This window comes from Melanerpes formicivorus, unplaced genomic scaffold (genome assembly GCF_026170545.1).
Source record: "Melanerpes formicivorus ecotype bairdi unplaced genomic scaffold, bMelFor1.0.p_v2 SCAF_14, whole genome shotgun sequence".
Classification (NCBI taxonomy): domain Eukaryota; kingdom Metazoa; phylum Chordata; class Aves; order Piciformes; family Picidae; genus Melanerpes; species Melanerpes formicivorus.
Window position 1 is genome coordinate 703773 of NW_027142366.1, and position 19262 is coordinate 723034.

Sequence of the window (19262 nt, forward strand, 5' to 3'; positions counted from 1 at the left end):
CTCCCTGGCACTGGGCTGGCACTCCCTGGCACTGGGCTGGCTCTCCCATGGCACTGGGCTGGCTCTCCCTGGCACTGGGCTGGCACTCCCTGGCACTGGGCTGGCTCTCCCTGGCACTGGGCTGGCACTCCCTGGCACTGGGCTGGCTCTCCTGGCACTGGGGTCTCGTGCTGTAGGTTCAAGCAGAGCACTCTGCTGTAAGAGCTGTGCATGGAAGCAGGGGGCCATGAACCTCCAGCTGGCTCCCCCAAGGCAGGAGGGGCAGGGGCAGACTCTTGCCTTCCCCACACAGAGTTCAACTTCCCATCCAGAGCCTGGACATGCAAAGCTTCTCAGTAAAACCATCCCCAAATGCCTTGCTCCCTGCTGGCTTCTGTGGGTGAGGGGAGGAGGGGGACTGGAGCTGGACACAGGCAGGGGCTGCCAGGAGGGATGGTACCAGAGCAGGGCTGCCAGGAGGGATGGTACCAGGGCAGGGCTGCCAGGAGGGATGGTACCAGGGGCAGGGCTGCCAGGAGGGATGGTACCAGGGGCAGGGCTGCCAGGAGGGCTGTGACAGGGACAGGGCTGCCAGGAGGGATGGTACCAGGGCAGGGCTGCCAGGAGGGATGGTACCAGGGGCAGGGGCTGCCAGGAGGGATGGTACCAGGGGCAGGGGTTGCCAGTTTTGAGTCCCAACAGCCCTGGGCTGGGGGGCAGCAGGGCTCCAAGGTCTTTCTCCCTGGAGCTGCCCTCCAGCAGGAGCAGGCCTAGTCCCTGCTGGTGCCTGGGGCTGCTCCTCCCCAGATGCAGGACTCTGCCCTTGTCCTGCTGACCTCCACTGCAGCCCCAGCCTGCTCCTCCTCCCTGCCTCTGAACCAGATGTGACCTCTGGGAGCTGCTCCTTGCAGCCTCCTTCCCCCCTGTGTGAAGTGAGCAGCTTCCAGGGACCCCACAGGCTGTGTCCTTTCTGGGGAGCAAGCTGGCCAGGAAGGCTTCCTTGGAGCACTGCAAGGAATCCTGGCCTCTGAGTTTGCTGTGGCCCAGCAGGAGCTGGCTGGGGCAGCTCTGCCACCCCCCCTGCCCTCTGCTCAGGGACACAAAGCTCTGGCTGCCTGCAGCTGGAGCCAAATGCTGGAGCTGAGGGAGCAGGCAGCTCCCAGCTCTGGCAGCCTGGGCCAGGCTCTCCCCACCCTCAGGGACAAACTTCTTCCCTCTCCCCAGTTTCAGTCTCTCACTTTAAACCCTCAGCCCTTGTCCTGTCACGACAGGTCCTGCTCAGCAGTCTGTCCCCAGCTTGCTTTAGGTACTGAAAGGCTCCTGGAGGTCTCCCAGGCTGCACAGCCCCAACTCCCTCAGCCTGCTCTCCCAGCAGAGCTCTCCCAGCATTGCTGTGGCCTCCTCTGGCCCCACTCCAGCAGGTCCCTGCCTGCTGTGCTGGGGACTCCAGAGCTGCCCCAGGACCCCAGGCTTAGCCCTCAGAGCCTGCTTGGTGCAGGACTGCTCCTTGGGACATGTTTCCAGTCAGGGTTTGACCTTTATTTACACCACTTCCAAATTCCTCCAGCTGCAGGTAGGAATCCTGCCTGCAGCCCACAGACTCCCAGGGAGAGGCTGGAGGGGGAGCTGTGCTCCGAGTCTGTCAAGAGTTCAAAGGCACTGAGTGTGAGCTGCACAGTGTCAGCCTTCACCACTTGATGCTCAGGCCGGAGCTGGCTCTCTCCAGGGCGTGGTACTGGGTGTGCAGAGCCTGCAGAGCCTTCTCTGAGTCCACACCACCCAGCCACTGCTCATACAGCTCGCTCACAGCCTGGTTCTCCTCGGGGGCTGCAGCCTGGACAGACTCATACAGCCTCTCCACTTGCTGCAGCTGCTCCTTGCTGGCCTTCAGCTGCCCACCTCCGTTCAAGCAGCCTGCAAGCAGCAAGGGAGGGGAGGTCAGAGGGCTTACAAACCAGCTCAGCTTTAGCAGGGGGGAGCAGGCCCCACCCCAGCTGCAGCTCATTGACCCTGCAGCTGCAGGCACTCACAGCCATGGGCACACCACTGCCAGGGTGCTTCACTCCCCACCTAGCTCCCAGCCCCAGCTGGGCTCCAGCTCTGGGGTGGTGAGCCCCAGGGCTCATGGCCTGCAGGCAGCTGCCAAGGCAGGCTGGGGGCAGCAGCAGGGGGGAGCAGCAGCAGCAGCAGGGAGGAGCAGCAGCAGCAGGGAGGAGCAGCAGCAGGAGGCAGCTCTGGCTCTTATCTCCTGCCTCCAGAAGCCAAGCAGGGGGAGAGCAGCCTTGGAGTCTCCAGTGAAGGTAAGATAAACATCCCTGGGCTGGGGCTGGGTGTGCTGGGGGGGAGGTGCACAGCAGGAGCTTGCCCAAGGAGGAGGCTCAGTGTGGAGCAGCCTCCTGGACTGGGGGTTGTGTTCTTGAGAGCCCAGAGGGGCAGCTCAGTGTCACTGCAGGCTGGGCTCAGGCTGCCCCAGCTCTCAGGTAGCAGGTTCAGAGAGAAGCAGGAAGGAGACAGAGGAAGTGGAGCAGGCAGGCAGGGATGTTCCTCAGCAGCAGGAGAGCACTGCTGTGCCCTGCCAGAGGAAGCATCTCCCTGTGCACAAAGAGCCCCAGGAGCAGGAGGCCCTCTCTGAACGCTCCAGCTGGGGGCGGTTTGGACTCTACGTGCAGGAACCTAAGGCCTGGAGAAGCAGCAGCAGCTTCGAGGTAGGGAAGCAGCCCCAGGCAGCTGGGTCCAGGATGGGCTTTCTCCTTCCTTGGAGCACGTGCTGGGGCTCCCCTGGCAGCTCTCACCTGCTGGGCAGGCCATCACCTCCACGTAGTGGTAGGCAGCCCTGCCCCGCTTCAGCCTCTGCAGCAGGGTCTGGATGTTGCGGAAGCCGTAGGCCAGGGCGAAGTGCAGCAGCACTGCTCCATCCCTCTCCAGAGTCACCTCCTGGAAGTCCTTGTTCCTGGGAAGCAGAGCAGAGAGGATGGCTCAGCCACACTCCCTTCTGACCTCACCTTCAGGAGCCCTGTGCTCGAAGCTGTGTCAGGGCTGAGTGCAGGAGGCTGTCCCAGCCCAAGGAGATGAGGAAGGCCTTGCAGGGCAGCCCCCAGCCTCTGGGCATCTGCTGCTCAGGCTGAGGGTGCTGAGGAGCACCTGGCCTGAAGCAACCCTCAAGAGCCAAGCCAAGGGAGCCTCAACACAGCTTCCACTGTGACAGGCCTGCCTCAGCCACCTCCCCCCCAGTGAGGCCACTGAGGAGTAAAACCAAGGAGCAAACCACCACTGCAGAGCTGCTCCTGAGGAGAGTCAGGCAGTGAGCTGTGACCAGGCTTCCATGCTGGGACTCTGGGAGGGAACTGCTCCTTGTGCTCCTTACACCAGAGGATCCTGAATGCTAACAGAGAGACACAACTGCACAGGCTGGAGGGGCCTGCAGCACCCTGGCTGTGGTGGAAGATGTCCCTGCCCATGGCAGGGGGCTGGAACTTGATGATCTGTAAGGTCCCTTCCAACCCAAACCACTCCAGGATTCTATATCCAGCATCCTCTTTAGGGGCTTGGAGCAGCTCTGCTGTGAGTGCAGGCTGAGGGAGCTGGGGCTGTGCAGCCTGCAGGAGAGAAGGCTCCAGGCAGAGCTCACAGCAGCCTGCCAGGAGCTGAAGGGCTGCAGGAAGGCTGCAGAGGGACTGCTCCCAAAGGGCTGCAGGGCCAGGAGCAGAGGCAATGGTTTGGAATGAGAGCAGAGCAGATTGGGATTGGAGGTGAGGAACAAGTTGTGCCCCAGGAGGCTGCTGGAGCACTGCAGCAGGCTGCCCAGGGAGGTGGTTGAGGCTCCCTGCCTGGAGCTGTTTGAGGCTCTGAGCAGCCTGCTCCAGGGGAGGATGTCCCTGCTGCCTGCAGGGGTTGCACTGGGTGAGCTCTGGAGCTCCCTTCCAGCCCAAACCCTTCTGTGATTCTCAGCTGCTCTGAACAGTGTCTGCAAGCTGGCTCTGGGAGAAGCTTCCCAGGCCAGAGCCAAGGGGGGGTGGTGGTGGAGGGGGCAGAAGGCTCCCAGGGCAGGGCTGTGGGCAGCGTGGGCTGAGGTATCCCTGGGCAGCTGTGGGAGTCAGGAGCCTGTTCCCAGGCCTTGAAAGCAAGTTGGAGCCCTCAGCAAGGTACAGCCTGAGAGCAGTGCTGGCACCCAGGGACCCTGCAGGGCTTTCCCCTCCTTACTTTAGGGCTTTGTACTGAACTGTGTCCACTTGAATGCCAAAGAGCTCCTTGGCTGCATGCCTGTAGATGTGCTCCAAGTAGCCCCCAGAGCCCCCTCCCGAGTGGGTTGTGAGCTCCTCTTCAGCACCACTGAACCTGGAGAGAGGAGAGAGAGGCAGATGTGTCTGGGGGCATCTCTGGGGGCAGGGCAGCATGAGCACAGGGCTGGGGCACCCAGGGCAGCACAGCAGGCCCCACACCCCCTGCAGCTTCTGGCTTTTCCCTCTCTCCTGGGAGCCAATTACTTAGAGCTCCAGAGCCCAGCAGCTTTACCCCAGTGCTGCCCAGAGTCCTTCAGGTCCAGCTCAGGGCAAGTGCTGTCCCTTGTCACCCCAAGGCCTGGCCCAGCTTGGAAGGGACCTCTGGGGATCCCCCAGTCCAAGCCCTGCTCCAGCAGGGCACCCACAGCAGCTTGCCCAGGGGCACAGTGCCCAGGGGGGGTTGGAAGCTCTCCAGAGGAGACTCCACAACCTCTCTGGGCAGCCTGCTCCAGGCCTCCAGCAGCCTCACACCAAAGAAGTTTCTCCTCCTGCTCAGATGGAACCTCCTGGGCTCCAGTTTGTGCCCCCTGCCCCTTGTGCTGTCCCTGGGCACCACTGGGCAGAGCCTGGCCCCAGCCTCTTGCTGAGCACTGCTCAGCTCCCCTCTGGGGCTGCTCTTCCCCAGCAGGAAGCTATGGTGCTGCACCTCCCTGCTTCTCCTGGAGAGCAGCAGCTGGCAGAGCTCCTCTCTCCATCTCAGCAGGGCTAAAGCTTTCCTGCCCCAGCACCAGAGCCCATTCCTGGAAGCCCCAGCTTGAGCTGCAGCAGCTCTTGGAGACAGACTCTGTAGGTGTGGCTGCTGGGGCCTGAGGGAAGAGCTGTGGGAGGCAGCAGTGCTGTGACCACAGGCACAGAGGGGTGAGGTCTGGGGGCTGTGTGCTCGGGGGTGGTGGTGGCCAAAGCTGCTGGTGGCAGCACACTGGCTCCTGCAGGGCTGGCCTCAGTGGCACCCTGGGTTGGGTGGTGAACACCCCAGGCCACCACAAGCTCTGCACCTGCAGCTCCTCACTGCAGCCCAGGGCCATGCCAAACCCTTCAGAGGTCAAGCCCACGTTTCTGCAGAGCAGCCCTGCAGCTGGGAGCCACAACAATGGCTCTGGTCAGAGCACAAGAGGAGGAGGGAGCTGCTCCCAGGCACTCCTCAGGCAGGGACACTCCTCAGGCAGGGACACTCCTCAGGCAGGGACACTCCTGTGCTCCTGACAGCTGCAGAGGGGACAACACTTGAGCTCAGGCCAAGATGGAAGATGCTGCAGATAAAGCTCCCAGCTCTGGAAGGGCTGCAGAAGGCAGCTCCTCAGCTTGCACTCAGCCCTCCAAAGCTATTTTAGTTTGCTCTTGTTTACAGGAACTGAGCCTCATCAGCTGAGCCCTCGCTGTGCCTGGCCTCACGTCCCGCTCCCCTCTCCAGGCATGGCTGCCAGCAGGGCCTGCAGCAAACCCTGGAGCAGCAAGGGGCTGGAGGCTCCTGGCACCTCAGCTCCTTCTTGCTGCCAAGTGCAAGAGCCTCTTGCTGGGCTCCTGCAGGTGCTGGAGGCTGAAGCAGAGCCAGGGCCCCGGGGTCCCCTGGGGGCTGCGGGTTCGTGCGGCCCGGGGCAGGCTCTGCTCAGCTCAGCCCGGGGCAGGAGGCTCCTGCTCAGCACAGCCATGGGGCCTGCTGCTCAGCAGCTCCTCCTCCCAGCCTGGCCACAGATCTCTGTCACTTCATCAGGCACTGAGCTCCATCTCCTAACTGACACTTCCACACAGTCATTTCCTGAGGGACCCCAAAGGCTTTGGAGTCTCTCTCCCCCTGCCCCTGCTGGGACAAGAGAGCAGCTGGAGGAGAGGCAGGGAAAGGATTGGCTTGGAAGGGACCTGAAGAGCTCATCCAGGGCCCACCCCTGCCATGGGCAGGGACCCTTCCCACCAGCCCAGGCTGCTCAAGGTAAGGTCCTACCCCACCTGGCCTTGAACACCTCCAGGCAGGGGGCAGCCACAGCCCCCTGGGCAGCCTGCTCCAGGGCCCCCCAGCCTCTTCCCAGCCCCTGCTCTGGTAGCTGCTCTATGGCTGACACCTAACCTGAAGCTGCTCTTTGGGACTCAGCCTTGCAGCCATTTCTTCCACCTGGGAACAGTTCTCTTTCCTGAGCATGAGCCCCAATGAGCCAGGGTAGTGAGTGTGCTGTGTGAAAGCTGCCCCCCTGCTCAGGACAGCTGAGTGGCCAGGCTGGTGCTTGGACTCAGTGATCTTGGAGGCTTTCTTCCCTGCTGAAACAGTTCTCTGATGCCATCCTGTGAAGGTGCTGAGCAGCCAGAGAAGGGCAGCAGGGCTGGGGAGGAGCAGCTGGGGGTGCTCAGCCTGGAGGAGGCTGAGGGAGACCTTGGGCTGCAAGGGGTGCAGCTGAGCAGAGGCCTCTGAGACCTTCTCAGCAGGGCCTGCTGGTGAGAGCCTCTCCTCCCAGCTGCAGGAGCCTGAGCAGTGCCTGTTGGACTCCTGCACTGACCAGCCCTGGTCACTCTGCAAGGCTGCTGCCTCTCCCTCCACTGCTGGGCAGAGTGCCACAAAGCCATCTGCAGGCTGCAGAGGGGAGAGCTCTGCTTCACCTCTGCTGTGGGAGCAGCAGTGCACAGCAGCTCAGCTGAGCAGAATGGGATCAGTGCTGCTGCAGCCACCCTGTGCAGCTGTCCCTCACCCAGATGCTCTCCTTCCCTTCCAGCCACTCAAGGCCCCTCTGGACTGCACAGTTGGAGGGCTCATTTCTTCCACCACTGAGGACTCCTGAAGATGAGCTGAGTGACCTAAATGCTTCCAATGCATGCCTGGACTGTGGAGCTCTGCAGGAGCCCTGGCAGGGCAGAGAGGGGCAGCTGAGCTCAGTGCAGGGACAGGCTGTGGGTAGCAAAGTCTGCAGGTAACTGCTCTGGGGGGCTGCAGCAGCTGCAGGGTGAGCAGCAGAAGTGAAATCAGAGCAGTCCACTCTGCTCTGCACAATTGCTCTGCCCTCACTGAGCTCAGTCCAGCAGTCTGTGACTGACACAGAGCTGCTGAGCCTTGGCTGCTGAAACCTGGGACAAGGAGCTGCAGCTTCTCCAAAAGTGGGAGTGCAGCATGTGCTGAGGTCAGGGCCTGAAGGCACAGCTGGACTGAGCCAGGTGATGCAGGGAAACAAAAGAGAGGCAAAGCAAACTGTGCTCAAGAACTCTCTGACTATTGGGTGAAAAAGAACAGAGTGAAGGACCTTGGGGTGCTGGTGGGAGGGGAGCTGGGAGTGAGCCAGGGGAGCTCTTGCAGCTCAGAGGCCAAGGGCAGCCTGGGCTGCATCCAAAGCAGTGAGGCCAGGGATGGAGAGAGGGATCCTGCCCCCCTGCCCTGCTCAGACCTCTCCTGCAGGGCTGGGTCCAGCTCTGGGGCACTCAGCACAGGAAGGGCCTGGAGCTGATGGAGCAGGGGCAGAGGAGGCCAGGAAAATGCTCAGGGGCTGGAGCAGCTCTGCTGCAAGGCCAGGCTGAGGGAGCTGGGGCTGTGCAGCCTGCAGGAGAGAAGGCTCCAGGCAGAGCTCACAGCAGCCTGCCAGGACCTGAAGGGCTGCAGGAAGGCTGCAGAGGGACTGCTCCCAAAGGGCTGCAGGGCCAGGAGCAGAGGCAATGGTTTGGAATGAGAGCAGAGCAGATTGGGATTGGAGGTGAGGAACAAGTTGTGCCCCAGGAGGCTGCTGGAGCACTGCAGCAGGCTGCCCAGGGAGGTGGTTGAGGCTCCCTGCCTGGAGCTGTTGCAGGTGAGGCTGGAGAGGGCTCTGAGCAACCTGCTCCAGGGGAGGATGTCCCTGCTGCCTGCAGGGCTTGGCTGGGTGAGCTCTGGAGCTCCCTCCCAGCCCAAAGCCTTCTGTGCCTCTATGTAAAGGAAGTTTGTTCTTACATGGTGTCCAGTGGGGCAGGATCTACATCTCTTAGAGAGACTCCTTCCTGCTCCAGCAGCTTCAGCACTTCTCCTAAGACACAGACAAACCAAAAGCCATTGCTGTGGGGTGAGGGCAAAGAGCCACCCAGCCCAGGACACCAACTGCACCTGCAGCCCTCAGCAGGACAGGACTGGCAGCAGGGAGGTGCAGCTGGGCACTCAGCCCCCACCAGAGAGGAGGAGCTGCTGCAGCTGGCCAGACCTTGCCCTGAGGCCTCCAGGCACAGCTGGGCAGGGCTGGCTGCACTCACCTGTGGTGAGCACACAGTCCACATCCCGGCTCTGGTGCTCCTGGCTGAAGAAGTCTGGCCTGGAAGCCTCCAGCTTCTTGTCATAGCAGGGCATCACTGCCACGTGGTAGATCTGGCTGGGCTGGATGTGCTGGAGGCAAGACAGAGCTCTGGAGCTGGCCTGGCCACTACTGAACCCATCCTGGGGGAGAGGCTTTCCAGGTACAAAGGATAATCCCAGCATGGGGGAGGGGGTTGGAAGGGACCTGTGGGGATCAGCCTGGCCACAGCAGCCTGCCCAGGGGCACAGTGCCCAGGGGGGGTTGGAAGCTCTCCAGAGGAGACTCCACAGCCTCTCTGGGCAGCCTGCTCCAGGCCTCCAGCAGCCTCACACCAAAGAAGTTTCTCCTCCTGTTCAGGTGGAACCTCCTGGGCTCCAGTTTGTGCCCCCTGCCCCTTGTGCTGTCCCTGGGCACCACTGAGCAGAGCCTGGCCCCAGCCTCTTGCCCCCCAGCCTTTAGCTCTTGCTGAGCATTGCTCAGCTCCCCTCTGGGGCTGCTCTGCTCCACACTAAGCACCCAGAGGAGGAGGCTCCCCAGGCTCCCCAGTGCCACCATGCCTCTGGCAGGGCTGCAGAACCTCTTCCTCTGCATGCACACAGTGAGGCTGGGCTCTGAGGCAGAGATGATGTAGGCTGCAGCCAGTGTCAGCAGTGTCTCTCACAGCTTCCCACCCCTCTCCCCTCTGCTTGCTTGCTCAGATGATCCAAACAAAACCAGCCAGGGAGGTGAGGCTCCAGTGCTGCAGCTAGAGCAGCAGCTTCCTCTGTGCTGCTACCCCCCAGCCCCAGCAGCCAGGACAAGAGCTGCAGCCAGACACAGACCCCAACAGTCCAGGCCTCATGACCATCCCAGAGGTAAGCACAGGCTGAGAGGACAAATCACTCACTCAAGGCCACTGTGGCAGCTGCCTTGTGCCAAAGGCTCTGAGGAGCTGCCAGGGGCTGCCCCAGGGGGGCAGATGTCAGCCCTCCCTCCCTCCCTCCCTCCCTCTGGGCCAGTGCTCCACTGCTGCTCCTTAAGGCACAAGGCTCAGCCCCAGAGCAGGGCTGCTACAGCTTCTTGCCAGGCTTCCAGCAGAGCTCCACTCTGGGGCTGTCAGATTGTAGTCTGGCAGGAGCCCAGGGGTTAAAGGACTGAGAAGAGAGCTGAGCCAAGCTGCAGCAGAAGGTGAGGCTGGGAAAGAGCAGGTGGGTTGGAGAGCAGGCAGGATCTGCAGGTCAGCACTGCCTGCAGCCCTGGGGGGAGGGTGCCTGCAATCCCTCACCAGCCTGGAAGGACAAGCAAATCCCCCCCAGGCAAGAGGGCAGCACAAACACCACCCCAGAGTGCTTCTGCCCCTGTCTCAAGAGGCTTCAAGCAGTGCTTGCAGCCTGTGCTGAGTGCTGCTGCCCTGGCTGCTGCCTCCTGGCTAGGCCCAGCAGCAGGGGGGGAGGAGCTGGCTGCTGCAAGGCAGGGCTCACCTTGGCACCCTGCTGCAGCACAGGTACAGCTATCAGCCTGCAGTGCTCCCTGGGAGCCTCACCTGCTGTGCTGCAAAATGGCCTTTGACCAGGGAGCCCATGACCTGCTGGGGGGACTTGGTGGTGCTGATGTAAGGGAGGATGAAGCTGCCGTGGGTCTTCTCTGCGTAGCAGATCCAGCCTGGGGGGAGAGGAGTCAGCAAGTCCAGTGCAAAAGCTAAGCAGCAGCCCCTGCCTTGCCCCCCATGCCTTGCCCCCCCTGCCTTGCCCCCAGGCTCAGTGCCCTTTCATCACCATATTCAGCCCCCCTGCAGCACCAAGAGCAAAGGAAGCTTCACTTGGGAGCTCCCCAGGTCAGCGTGGGGATCGCTGCTGCTGCTGCTAGCACCCAGAGCTCTTGGGAGTGTGGGGAGAGCAATCCCCTGCCAGGGCCTGTGTGGGTTTGTCTCTGCAGGGCCCTGCTCCCAGGGGCCTGGCTCAGCTGGGCCATACCTGGGCAGGCAGAAGCAAGCATTGGCAGAGCCTCCCTGTCCTCCGCTCGCCGCCGGAAGCGCCGCACGAACTCTCGCTGGCTCTCCAGCAGGCTGAAGTTCCTGGGGAAGGTTGTGTCAAAGACATGGTGCACACCTGGGAGGCACAGAGCCTGGGTCAGAGCTCCCAGCAGGCATGTGGCAAAGGCAACCAACAGCCTCCTGAGAGAGCTCAGAAGATCCTGTCCAGGTGGTGACCTCTGCAGCCGAGGCTGAACCTCCTCCCTCGCAGGGCAGCGCAGGGAGAGGAGCTCCAGGGCCAGGGGCTGCAAATCTGAGGCTTAAAGCTTCTTCCTTCCAGCACCCCAAGCTCCTGGTGTGGCTGAGGCTGTGGACATGCTGCCTTTTAGTCAATGCTGAGTCCATCCTAGGCTGCATCAACAGCAGTGTGGCCAGCAGATCCAGAGAGGCAATTCTGCTGCTCTGCTCTGCAGGGCTGTGCCCAGCCCTGGGGCACTCGGCACAGCAGGCTGTGGTCATGCTGGCTCTTAACCAGTGCCAACCATGGCTCCACCAGGAGGTAAGTCACATGGGTCTGCTGCTCTCTGACCAGGCTCAACACAGCCCCCAGATGGACAGACCACCACCAGCACCAGCACCAGCACCAGACCACCACCAGCACCACCAGCACCAGCACCAGACCAGCACCAGCACCAGCACCAGACCACCAGCAGCACCAGACCAGCAGCACCAGACCAGCAGCACCAGACCACCACCAGCACCAGCACCAGACCCCCACCAGCAGCACCAGACCAGCAGCCCCACACTTGCCTAAGCTCTTCAGGAATGCTGTCAGCTTCTGTGCTGTCTCCAGAAGCCCCATCTGACATCCTGCAGCCAGTGAAGCTCTGGACTGTGGTGAGACAGAAACCACCACCACTTTCTGTTCCCTGGGAGCAGCACTCTGTGAGGACAAACCAAAGAGCCCCCTGGGTCAGCCAACATCCACACAGCACAGGCAGAACCTCAGCAGCAGGAAGCATCTCCCAGCTCACCTCTGAGGTCAGCACTGAAGACCCTTTCCAAGCCATCACCAAACCACAGCAGAGCTCCAAGGACACCCTCAGAACCTCCCCAGCACTGCAGGCAGAGCTCAGTTTGCTCTCCCCATGCTTGTGTCTGCAGATGCCTCCCCCCAGCCTTGACAGACCTCAAGGCCTGAAGGCCAGCTGAGCCAGAGCTGACACCCACCTTGTTGGCAGCCAGCACCCTGCAGAGCTCCTCATGGCTCTGCTGGCTGATCAGGACACTCTCTGCTGAGGTGATGCAGCCACTGCAGGCTAAGCAGTCATTCAGGCTGATCTTGGCCTTTTCCAGCTTCTGGGCTCCTCCACTCTAGAAAGAAAGAGCTCAGGCTCAGTCCTGCCCACAGCACAGGGCTGGGCAGCACTCTCCCCACCTTCACTAACAGAGATGTTGACCTTCTGTGCTCTTGCTTTGTCACTCAGGGGAAGATGAAACCCAGGACACCCAAACAGAAAGTTCTCTCTCCTGTTCACAAGGTGAGGAGGAAAACCTTTGAAGGTTGCTGCTTTCAGTGAGGTTCCTTACCCCACAGCTGCACAAGTGCTGAGGGGCTTCAGGAGCATCCCAGCAAGAGCAAGGACAGGCCCCAGGGTTTAAGTTAGGCAGGACAGCAGCATGGCAGAGGCAGCATCTGGCTTCCCCACCTGCAGGAAGTATTTGTCCTGCCTGTCTGACCTGGGCAAGTCAGTGGTCCCCTGGGCCTCCCCCCTCAAGCATCACCTCTCAGCAGAGCCACAAACAGCCTAAAGCAACCATGGAATGGCTTAGGTGGGAAGGGACCTGCAAAGCCCAGCCAGTCCCAGCCCCCTGCAGTCAGCCCAGAGGTGCTCAGAGCATTCTCTGCTGCCAGCCCAGGGCATGGAGCACTGGCACAGAAGTGAAGCCAGGGCACCCCAGAGGACAAGCCCCAGGATTCAGTTGGGGCTGGAGGCAGCAGCAGCAGCACTCCTCTGGTGTGGCCTCCTGGTCCTCTCTGAGGCCATCAGTAGCTGCAGATGGTTCAGACACTCAGGCACAGACTCAGGCCCTGTGGCTGCTGCACAGAGGGCTGAGTTGAAGCCCCACATACCTGATCAATCTGGAAGTAGCTTCCATCTGCTTCGATTTTGATCTTGGCTGCTGCTTTTCCAGGCTTCTTCTCCACCTTTACAGGTTTGATGCACTCCTGGAAGAGAAGTGACAGCCCAGAGGGGAGGAGATGGGCAGGGAGGAGGGAGATGCAATGGGAACTAAATGCTCAAACAGCAGTTTGGGAGTGAGTGCTGCTTCCTGCCCCTTGAGAGACTGGATCTGCTCACAGCATCTCTGCCTACCGCGGGCAGAGACAGAAGCAAAGCCTCCTTACCCCCTTCCTGCAGAAGGAGCACTTGCCCAGCATCAGAGCAAGCAGAGGCCAGTTCTGCCAGCCCTGCTGAAGATCACAGCTGTGTCTGACACAGCCTTGAGAGGCTCAGAGCACAGCCTGCCTGCACAGCCCTCCCCTCGATCCCCACCAAGAGCCTGCACTCCCCCTGGCAAAGGCCGAGGCAGGGGCGGGGACAGCAGGGCCGAGGTGTGGCTGCTGCAGGGAAGGGCTCTGGTGAGCTCCCCCGGACAGTGGAGCTGCAGGGAAGGGCTCTGGTGAGCTCCCCTGGACAGTGGGGCTGCAGGGAAGGGCTCTGGTGAGCTCCCCCGGACAGTGGAGCTGCAGGGAAGGGCTCTGGTGAGCTCCCCCGGACAGTGGAGCTGCAGGGAAGGGCTCTGGTGAGCTCCCCTGGACAGTGGAGCTGCAGGGAAGGGCTCTGGTGAGCTCCCCTGGACAGTGGGGCTGCAGGGAAGGGCTCTGGTGAGCTCCCCTGGACAGTGGGGCTGCAGGGAAGGGCTCTGGTGAGCTCCCCTGGACAGTGGAGCTGCAGGGAAGGGCTCTGGTGAGCTCCCCCGGACAGTGGAGCTGCAGGGAAGGGCTCTGGTGAGCTCCCCCGGACAGTGGGGCTGCAGGGAAGGGCTCTGGTGAGCTCCCCTGGACAGCTCCCAGCTTCCTCTGCTCTGCAGTGATGGAGTCTCCGGGGTGCACTCTGTGTGACTTGGCTTGCCCAGGCTCCCTTGCAGCTCCCCAGCCCACTGCTGCAGCCGTGATTCCCTCTGCCCTGCTCTGCCAGCACCTCCAGCCCTCCCCTCCTGAGCTGCAACCACAGAAGGCATCAGGATGGAAGTGGAGCCTCCCAGGTGACCCTGGCCAGGTGCCCTGCAGCGAGCAGGGACCTCCAGCTGCACTGCACTGTGAAGCTCACCACCAGGAGCTCTCCCCTGGCTAACCCAGCGCTTGGTTCAGTGCTGGCTGCACCACTGGGGTGAAAGACTGCAGCAGCACTGCGAGGAGAGTCCCTGGGGGGTGCTCTGCCCTGTGCCACTGCCCTCACTGCAGGAGGCTGTTTTGCTGCTGCACTTGTACCAAACACCTCCAGGACCCAGACTGTGCTCTTGCTGCTGCTTGGCCTCTCCTTGCTGCTCATTCCCACCACTGGCACCGGATCCCAGCCTGGTTTGGGTGGGAAGGAACCACCCAAGCTCGCCCAGGCCAAGCCCCTTGCAGCCAGCAGGGACAGAGCCTCCCAGAGGGGCAGAGGTTGGAAGGGGCCTCAGGAGATCAGAGCCCACTGCCCCAGGAGCCTCTGTCTGCACTGACAGGGGGCAAGAAAACCTCCCCAGGGCTGCCTCCTGAGGGGGAGCAGGTCAGCACTTCACCAGGCTGGGGTGGGGATAAGCAACCGGCTGCTGGGCAATGGGCTGCGGAGGCCAGGCTGGGGCAGAGCCGGGGGGGGCTGGGGGGGGGCTGGGGCAGAGCCGGGGGGGCTGGGGCAGAGCCGGGGGGGCTGGGGGGGGGCTGGGGGGGCTGGGGCAGAGCCGGGGGGGGGCTGGGGCAGAGCCGGGGGGGCTGGGGGGGGGCTGGGGGGGGCTGGGGCAGAGCCGGGGGGGCTGGGGGGGGCTGGGGGGGGCGGTCTCCTCTCTCGGCCGCAGCAGCAGAGGCAGCAGCCGCAGGCTGTGCCAGGGCAGGGTCAGGTTCCCTCCTGCGGGAGGGGTCAGGCCCGGGGCAGGCTGCCCGGGCAGGTGCTGGTGGAGCTCCGCGGGCAGGGCGCTGGCCTGGGTGAGCTCCGAGCTCCCTCCCAGCTTCAGCCTCCCCCCGGCAGTGCCTCGGGCTGCCCCGAGCGGCTCCCCGGAGCTGCTGCTGCTCCCCGCCTGCTGCTGCGGCCGGCAGGGGCTCCCCCGGGCTCCTTCCTTCCCCTCCCTCCCCGCCAGGGCCCTGCGCCCCCCCCCGCTGCGGGCCCCGGGGCTGTCACCCCCTGCCCTCGGCGCCACCCTCTCGCCCGCCGCCAGGCGGCGCTGCCGGCCCCCGGCCCGCACCCACCTGCGAGGGCCCGATGTAATCATCCAGGTCTGTCAGCTGCAGCGCCCCGCTGAAGGGAGACGCCATGGCGGCCGCGCCGCCGCCGGGCACCGCAGCCGGGCACCGCAACCGGGCACCGCCACCGGGCACCGCCGCCGGGCACGGCCTGTCGTGAAAGGGCAGAGCCACGCTGCCGGAAAGCGCGGCGGGGGGGGCGGGGCGCGGCGGAGGGGCGGGGCGCGGCGGAGGGGCGGGGCGCGGCGGAGGGGCGGGGCGCGGCGGAGGGGCGGGGCGCGGCGGAGGGGCGGGGCGCGGCGGAGGGGCGGGGCGCGGCGGAGGGGCGGGGCGCGCTCGTCCCGTGGCGGGAGGCTGCGGAGCGCCGCGGTTCGCATCGGCGCGGGAGGGAGCCGCAGAGGTCTCCTGCTGCAGCTCCTGCTGCAGCTCCTGCGGCCCAGCAGGGACTCCTCGCACCGCGGCAGGCTGCCCAGGGCCGCTTCGAGCCCCACCGCCAATGTCTGCGGGGCTCCCCGGGCAGCCTCCTGCGGGGAGAGGAAGGCTGCGGACAGCCCTGCGGCAGGGTCCCTGCGGCAGCGGTGATGGTTTGAGCTGAAAGAGAGCGACTCAAACCTGGGAGAGGGAAGGAAGGAAGGAAGGCTGCGCAGAGCCTGTCCTGGGTAGCCCAGCGAGGAGGGAGCTGCCCCCGCCTGGGGCCGTCCCGGCTCAGGTTGTTGTGGCTCTGAGCAGCCTGCTCTGGTTGGGGCTGCCCCTGCTGGCTGCGGGGCGCTGGTCTGGACGGCTGTAGAGGTCCTTTCCACCCCAGATTCTGTTACTGGGTGATGCTTTGTGTGCTGGAGGGTCCGAGCTCGGTGTCAGAAACGGGAGGGCTCTTCGAGGCAGTTTTGTTTGCACGTCAGGCGGTGGGGAAGGTGGCACAGCAGTCGTGTGAGGCTGCTGCTGTGAGGCTGCAGTCCCCTGCAGGTCGCAGCTGCTCGGTTGCAGAGCCTCCTGTGCCCCTGGTGTTTCACCAGAAGCCTTGCGGGGTGCCGCCGGATGTCTATCGGCAGCAGCTTTACCTAACAACAATCTCTCCTAGCGCTGCTGTCCAAGTGCCCTGAGCTGCCCGGGTGGAAACTGCTGAGGGCAGTGTGCTGCAGCAGTGCCAGGCAGGAAGAAAGGAGAAAGTGGTTGTGTCCTGGTCCTGACCCTGAAAACCTTGGGGGGTTGCCCTTGCACCTTCCAAAGCTCTGGTTCAGATGTGAAGGTGAAGCTGGGGGCAAAAATCCAGCCCCCCCCGGGCAGATTTCTCTGTGACTTCAACGTCCTGCATCCGCACCTCTAAGTCCCTGTGGAGAAGCAAAGGAGCTCTGAAGAGCCCCTTGGGGGTTGGAGTGCTGTGCATCAGTCTCCCTGCTGGCAAACCTCACGCTTCAGGGACCAGATCTCCTCTTCAAACCAGTGTTAGTAGCCGGGGGGGAGAACACAGCAAGACCCCCAGGACCTGTGGGGTCTCATCCGTGCTGGTGCTGCTCTGGCTGCAGGAGGTGCTGAAGTAAACATTAAGGCACCTCATCAGCTCCGAGTCCACAGAGCTCATCCCCTGAGGCAGAGATCTGCCGAGCATCTGCAGCACCTGTTCCGGACAGCTTCCCATTAGCTGCTCGGAAATGTGCTGCGAGGGGAGGAGATTCCCAGGGGAAGAGGCACAGCCGGGGGGCAGCGGTGGGGGAGGTCAGAGCTGTGGGGGAGGTCACGGCTGTGGGGGAGGTCGCAGCTGTGGGGGAGGTCAGAGCTGTGGGGGAGGTCATAGCGGTGGGGGAGGTTACAGCTGTGGGGGGAGGTCACAGCTGTGGGGGGAGGTCACAGCTGGGCTGTGCAAGGTGCTGGGGACATGTGGGGTGCAACAGTCCTGCTGCTCCCCCCCAGCAAACCAGGGGTGACCCAGAGGGGCTCCCTGCTGGCCCTGTGTGGGGACTGGTGCTGAGCTCACAGCACTCCCTGCAGAGCTGGGCACAGCCTCTCCCTCCTGTGATGAACTTCTCTGTGCAGGGGGGAGGCTCTGCCCCCAGGCAGACAAGGAGTCACCCTTGGGGTACTTTGCTCTGCAGGTGGGGGCCTCTGGGGGTTTGCTGGGGACCCTTAGCTGGGTTTGTCTCTCAGGGCAGGGTCTGAGGGGGAGATGTGGTCCGTCTGGACTTGGTGCAACACAGACATTGCAGGGGACAGAGGGAGGCAGAAGTGAAGGAGAATCTCTTGTGTGAAGCTCTGGAAGGACCAAAGTGACCTCTGATGCCTTCTGACCTTTTCATCCTGTCCTGATCACCTCCACTGCCTTTGTGCTGGTGTCTGTGCCACTTCCTTTAACCCTGAGCCTCCTCTTGCCAGAGCAGGGTTTGTCCTGGACCTGCTGCAGCAGGAAGTGAGTCAGGACTGGGTTTGAGCCCTGAGGTGGTGCTTGAAGGCAGGCAGGTCCCTGGCCCCTTGGCCTTCCTCCTTGGCAGCTTGGAAGTAGCCTCAAGCAAAAGCCTTTGAGCTGAGGGCAGATGGGTCTGCAAGACACAAACCTGCAGGGCCCTGGTGACCCCCCTGGCCTTTGCAGGTAACACCTTGAGCTCTTTCACACCTCCCCAGAGGTAACTGAATGCCTAAGCAAACAGGGGTGAGCCAGGCTCTTGTTGACCCACCTGCTGCCCTCTTTGTGCCAAGCCCTCTCCGTGACGCTCAGCCACCCAGCACCGTGACGGCGCCGAGCTCCCGGGGCTGGAGCTCCGCTCTGCACTGACACATTCCTGGGGAGATCTGCCCTGAGATAAGACCCAGCCCTGCCACTGGGAAGCTTTACTCGCATGGAGCAGAGCTCTCAGGGCAGAACTTCCTCTCAGCTGCTGCTGGTGCCCGCTGCAGCTGGGGGCAAAGCTGTGGGGTGCTGGAGGGGCTGAGGGGTAATGAGGAGCAGTGCTCTGCTGGGGCTGCCTGCACCCAGCCAGCTCTGCTGGCCCCTGCGTGGCACAGAGCAGCTGGGCTGTGCTGGGAGCCCCCACCTGGGAGGGAGCCCTGGCTGAACAAAGCTCCTTTTGTCTCGGGGAGGTGCAGAGGCTTTGGGCTGAGCAGGGCTGTGGGGTGTGCTGGTGGGGAAGGCACTGGAGAGGATTTCTTGTCTCTTGTCACACCTGGCTGAGCAGGAACGCCTGGGGAGGCCATTGTACACCCGAGTGCTGCTCAAGAGCACTTGAGCCACACTTGGTGCTGCACAGCCAGGTGGGCTGGGAAGCTACTGACTCATGTGAGGAGCAGCTGAGGTTGTTCAGCCTGGGGAGAAAGGCTGAAGGGAGACCTGGCTCCTTACAGCTCCCTGAAAGGAGGTTGGAAATGGCCTCAAGCTGCTCCAGGGGAGGATTAGGTTGGACATGAGGAACAATTTCTTCCCCCAAAGGGTTGTCCAGGCCTGGCCCAGGCTGCCCAGGGCAGTGGTGCAGTCCCCATCCCTGGAGGGGTTTCAGAGCCCTGGAGCTGTGGTGCTGAGGGCCCTGGCAGTGCTGGGGTAAGGCTTGGGCTCATTGTTCTTAAAGGTCTCTTCCAAGCAAAACTGTTCTGTGATTCTGTGATCTTCCCATGGTGCAGACTCTGTCTCAGGCATGTGCCACTGCTGCCCACCCAGGCTGGGTAAAGCTCTGAGCAGCCTGACCCCGTGGAGGGTGTCCCTGCTGGGTGCAGGAGGTTGGACTGGCTGAGCCTTGGAGGTTGCCAAACCCTCAAACCATTCAGTGAGGTCTGAGCAGCCCCTCAGAGGCAGGCTGGCTGCTCCCCCTCAGCCTGGGTCAGTGCAGCATGGCACAAGGGGTGGCTGGGCAGCCCCAGTGCCTCCTCCCAGCTCTTGGCTAAGAGGTCTCCAGCTGTGTGCTCTTGAGAGCAGCTTTCACCAGCAGCTCTGTTGCACTGTGTCCCCTGTGCCTGCTGCTGAGGGCCCTGGGGCTGCAGAAGCAGAGGAGCTGCTACCCGGGGGGGAGCTGCAGCTGTGAGCTGGGAGTCCTGCTGCTTACCAGCTGAGGCACTCCAAGCTGATAGAGATCTGGGTAGCTGAGGGCAGGTGCTGGTGAGAGTCCCCTTCACACAGGGGCCTGAGTCAGGCATGGCTGACTCCTGGATCAGCCACCCCAGTCCTGACCTGGCTGCTAGCAGCGTGGGGAGAGCCAGGGCCTGAGTGCTGCTGTGAGCCAGCCCTGGCCTCCCTTGGTGCTGTCACACACAGGAGTCATGGGTGGGCAGGAGGGGGCAAGCCTGAGCCTGGGGCAGAGCTGGCTTGTGGGGAAAGGCATCAAAGTGAGCAAGCAAAGCTTGGTGGAGGCTCAGGGTGCAGAGACACTCTGCTGGGAGCAGAGAGAGGGCTCAGCTCT

At 63.0% G+C, this 19262-nt stretch overlaps 1 protein-coding gene and 1 long non-coding RNA gene across 4 annotated transcripts; one reads left to right on the plus strand and one right to left on the minus strand.

Moving 5' to 3' along the window:
• Positions 1-1496: 1496 nt before the first annotated feature.
• On the minus strand, positions 1497-15057 carry LOC137445081 (cytosolic iron-sulfur assembly component 3-like). Its single transcript, XM_068146502.1, has 11 exons — positions 14893-15057; positions 12577-12672; positions 11673-11816; positions 11253-11385; positions 10444-10578; positions 10014-10132; positions 8451-8580; positions 8158-8230; positions 4180-4314; positions 2772-2929; positions 1497-1893 (listed from the first exon to the last, which is right to left on the minus strand). The coding sequence occupies exons 1-11, from the start codon at positions 14956-14958 to the stop codon at positions 1667-1669; spliced, it is 1416 nt and encodes a 471-aa protein (XP_068002603.1). The 5' UTR covers positions 14959-15057; the 3' UTR covers positions 1497-1666.
• On the plus strand, positions 2200-11258 carry LOC137445094 (uncharacterized). 3 transcript variants are annotated; one of them, XR_010988332.1, is made up of 3 exons: positions 2200-2279; positions 9190-9345; positions 11035-11258. It is a non-coding gene; the product is annotated as an uncharacterized lncRNA (long non-coding RNA). The 3 variants fall into 3 exon arrangements; XR_010988331.1 differs by lacking the exon at positions 2200-2279 and adding an exon at positions 6967-7153; XR_010988333.1 differs by lacking the exon at positions 2200-2279 and adding an exon at positions 8568-8651.
• Positions 15058-19262: the final 4205 nt, after the last annotated feature.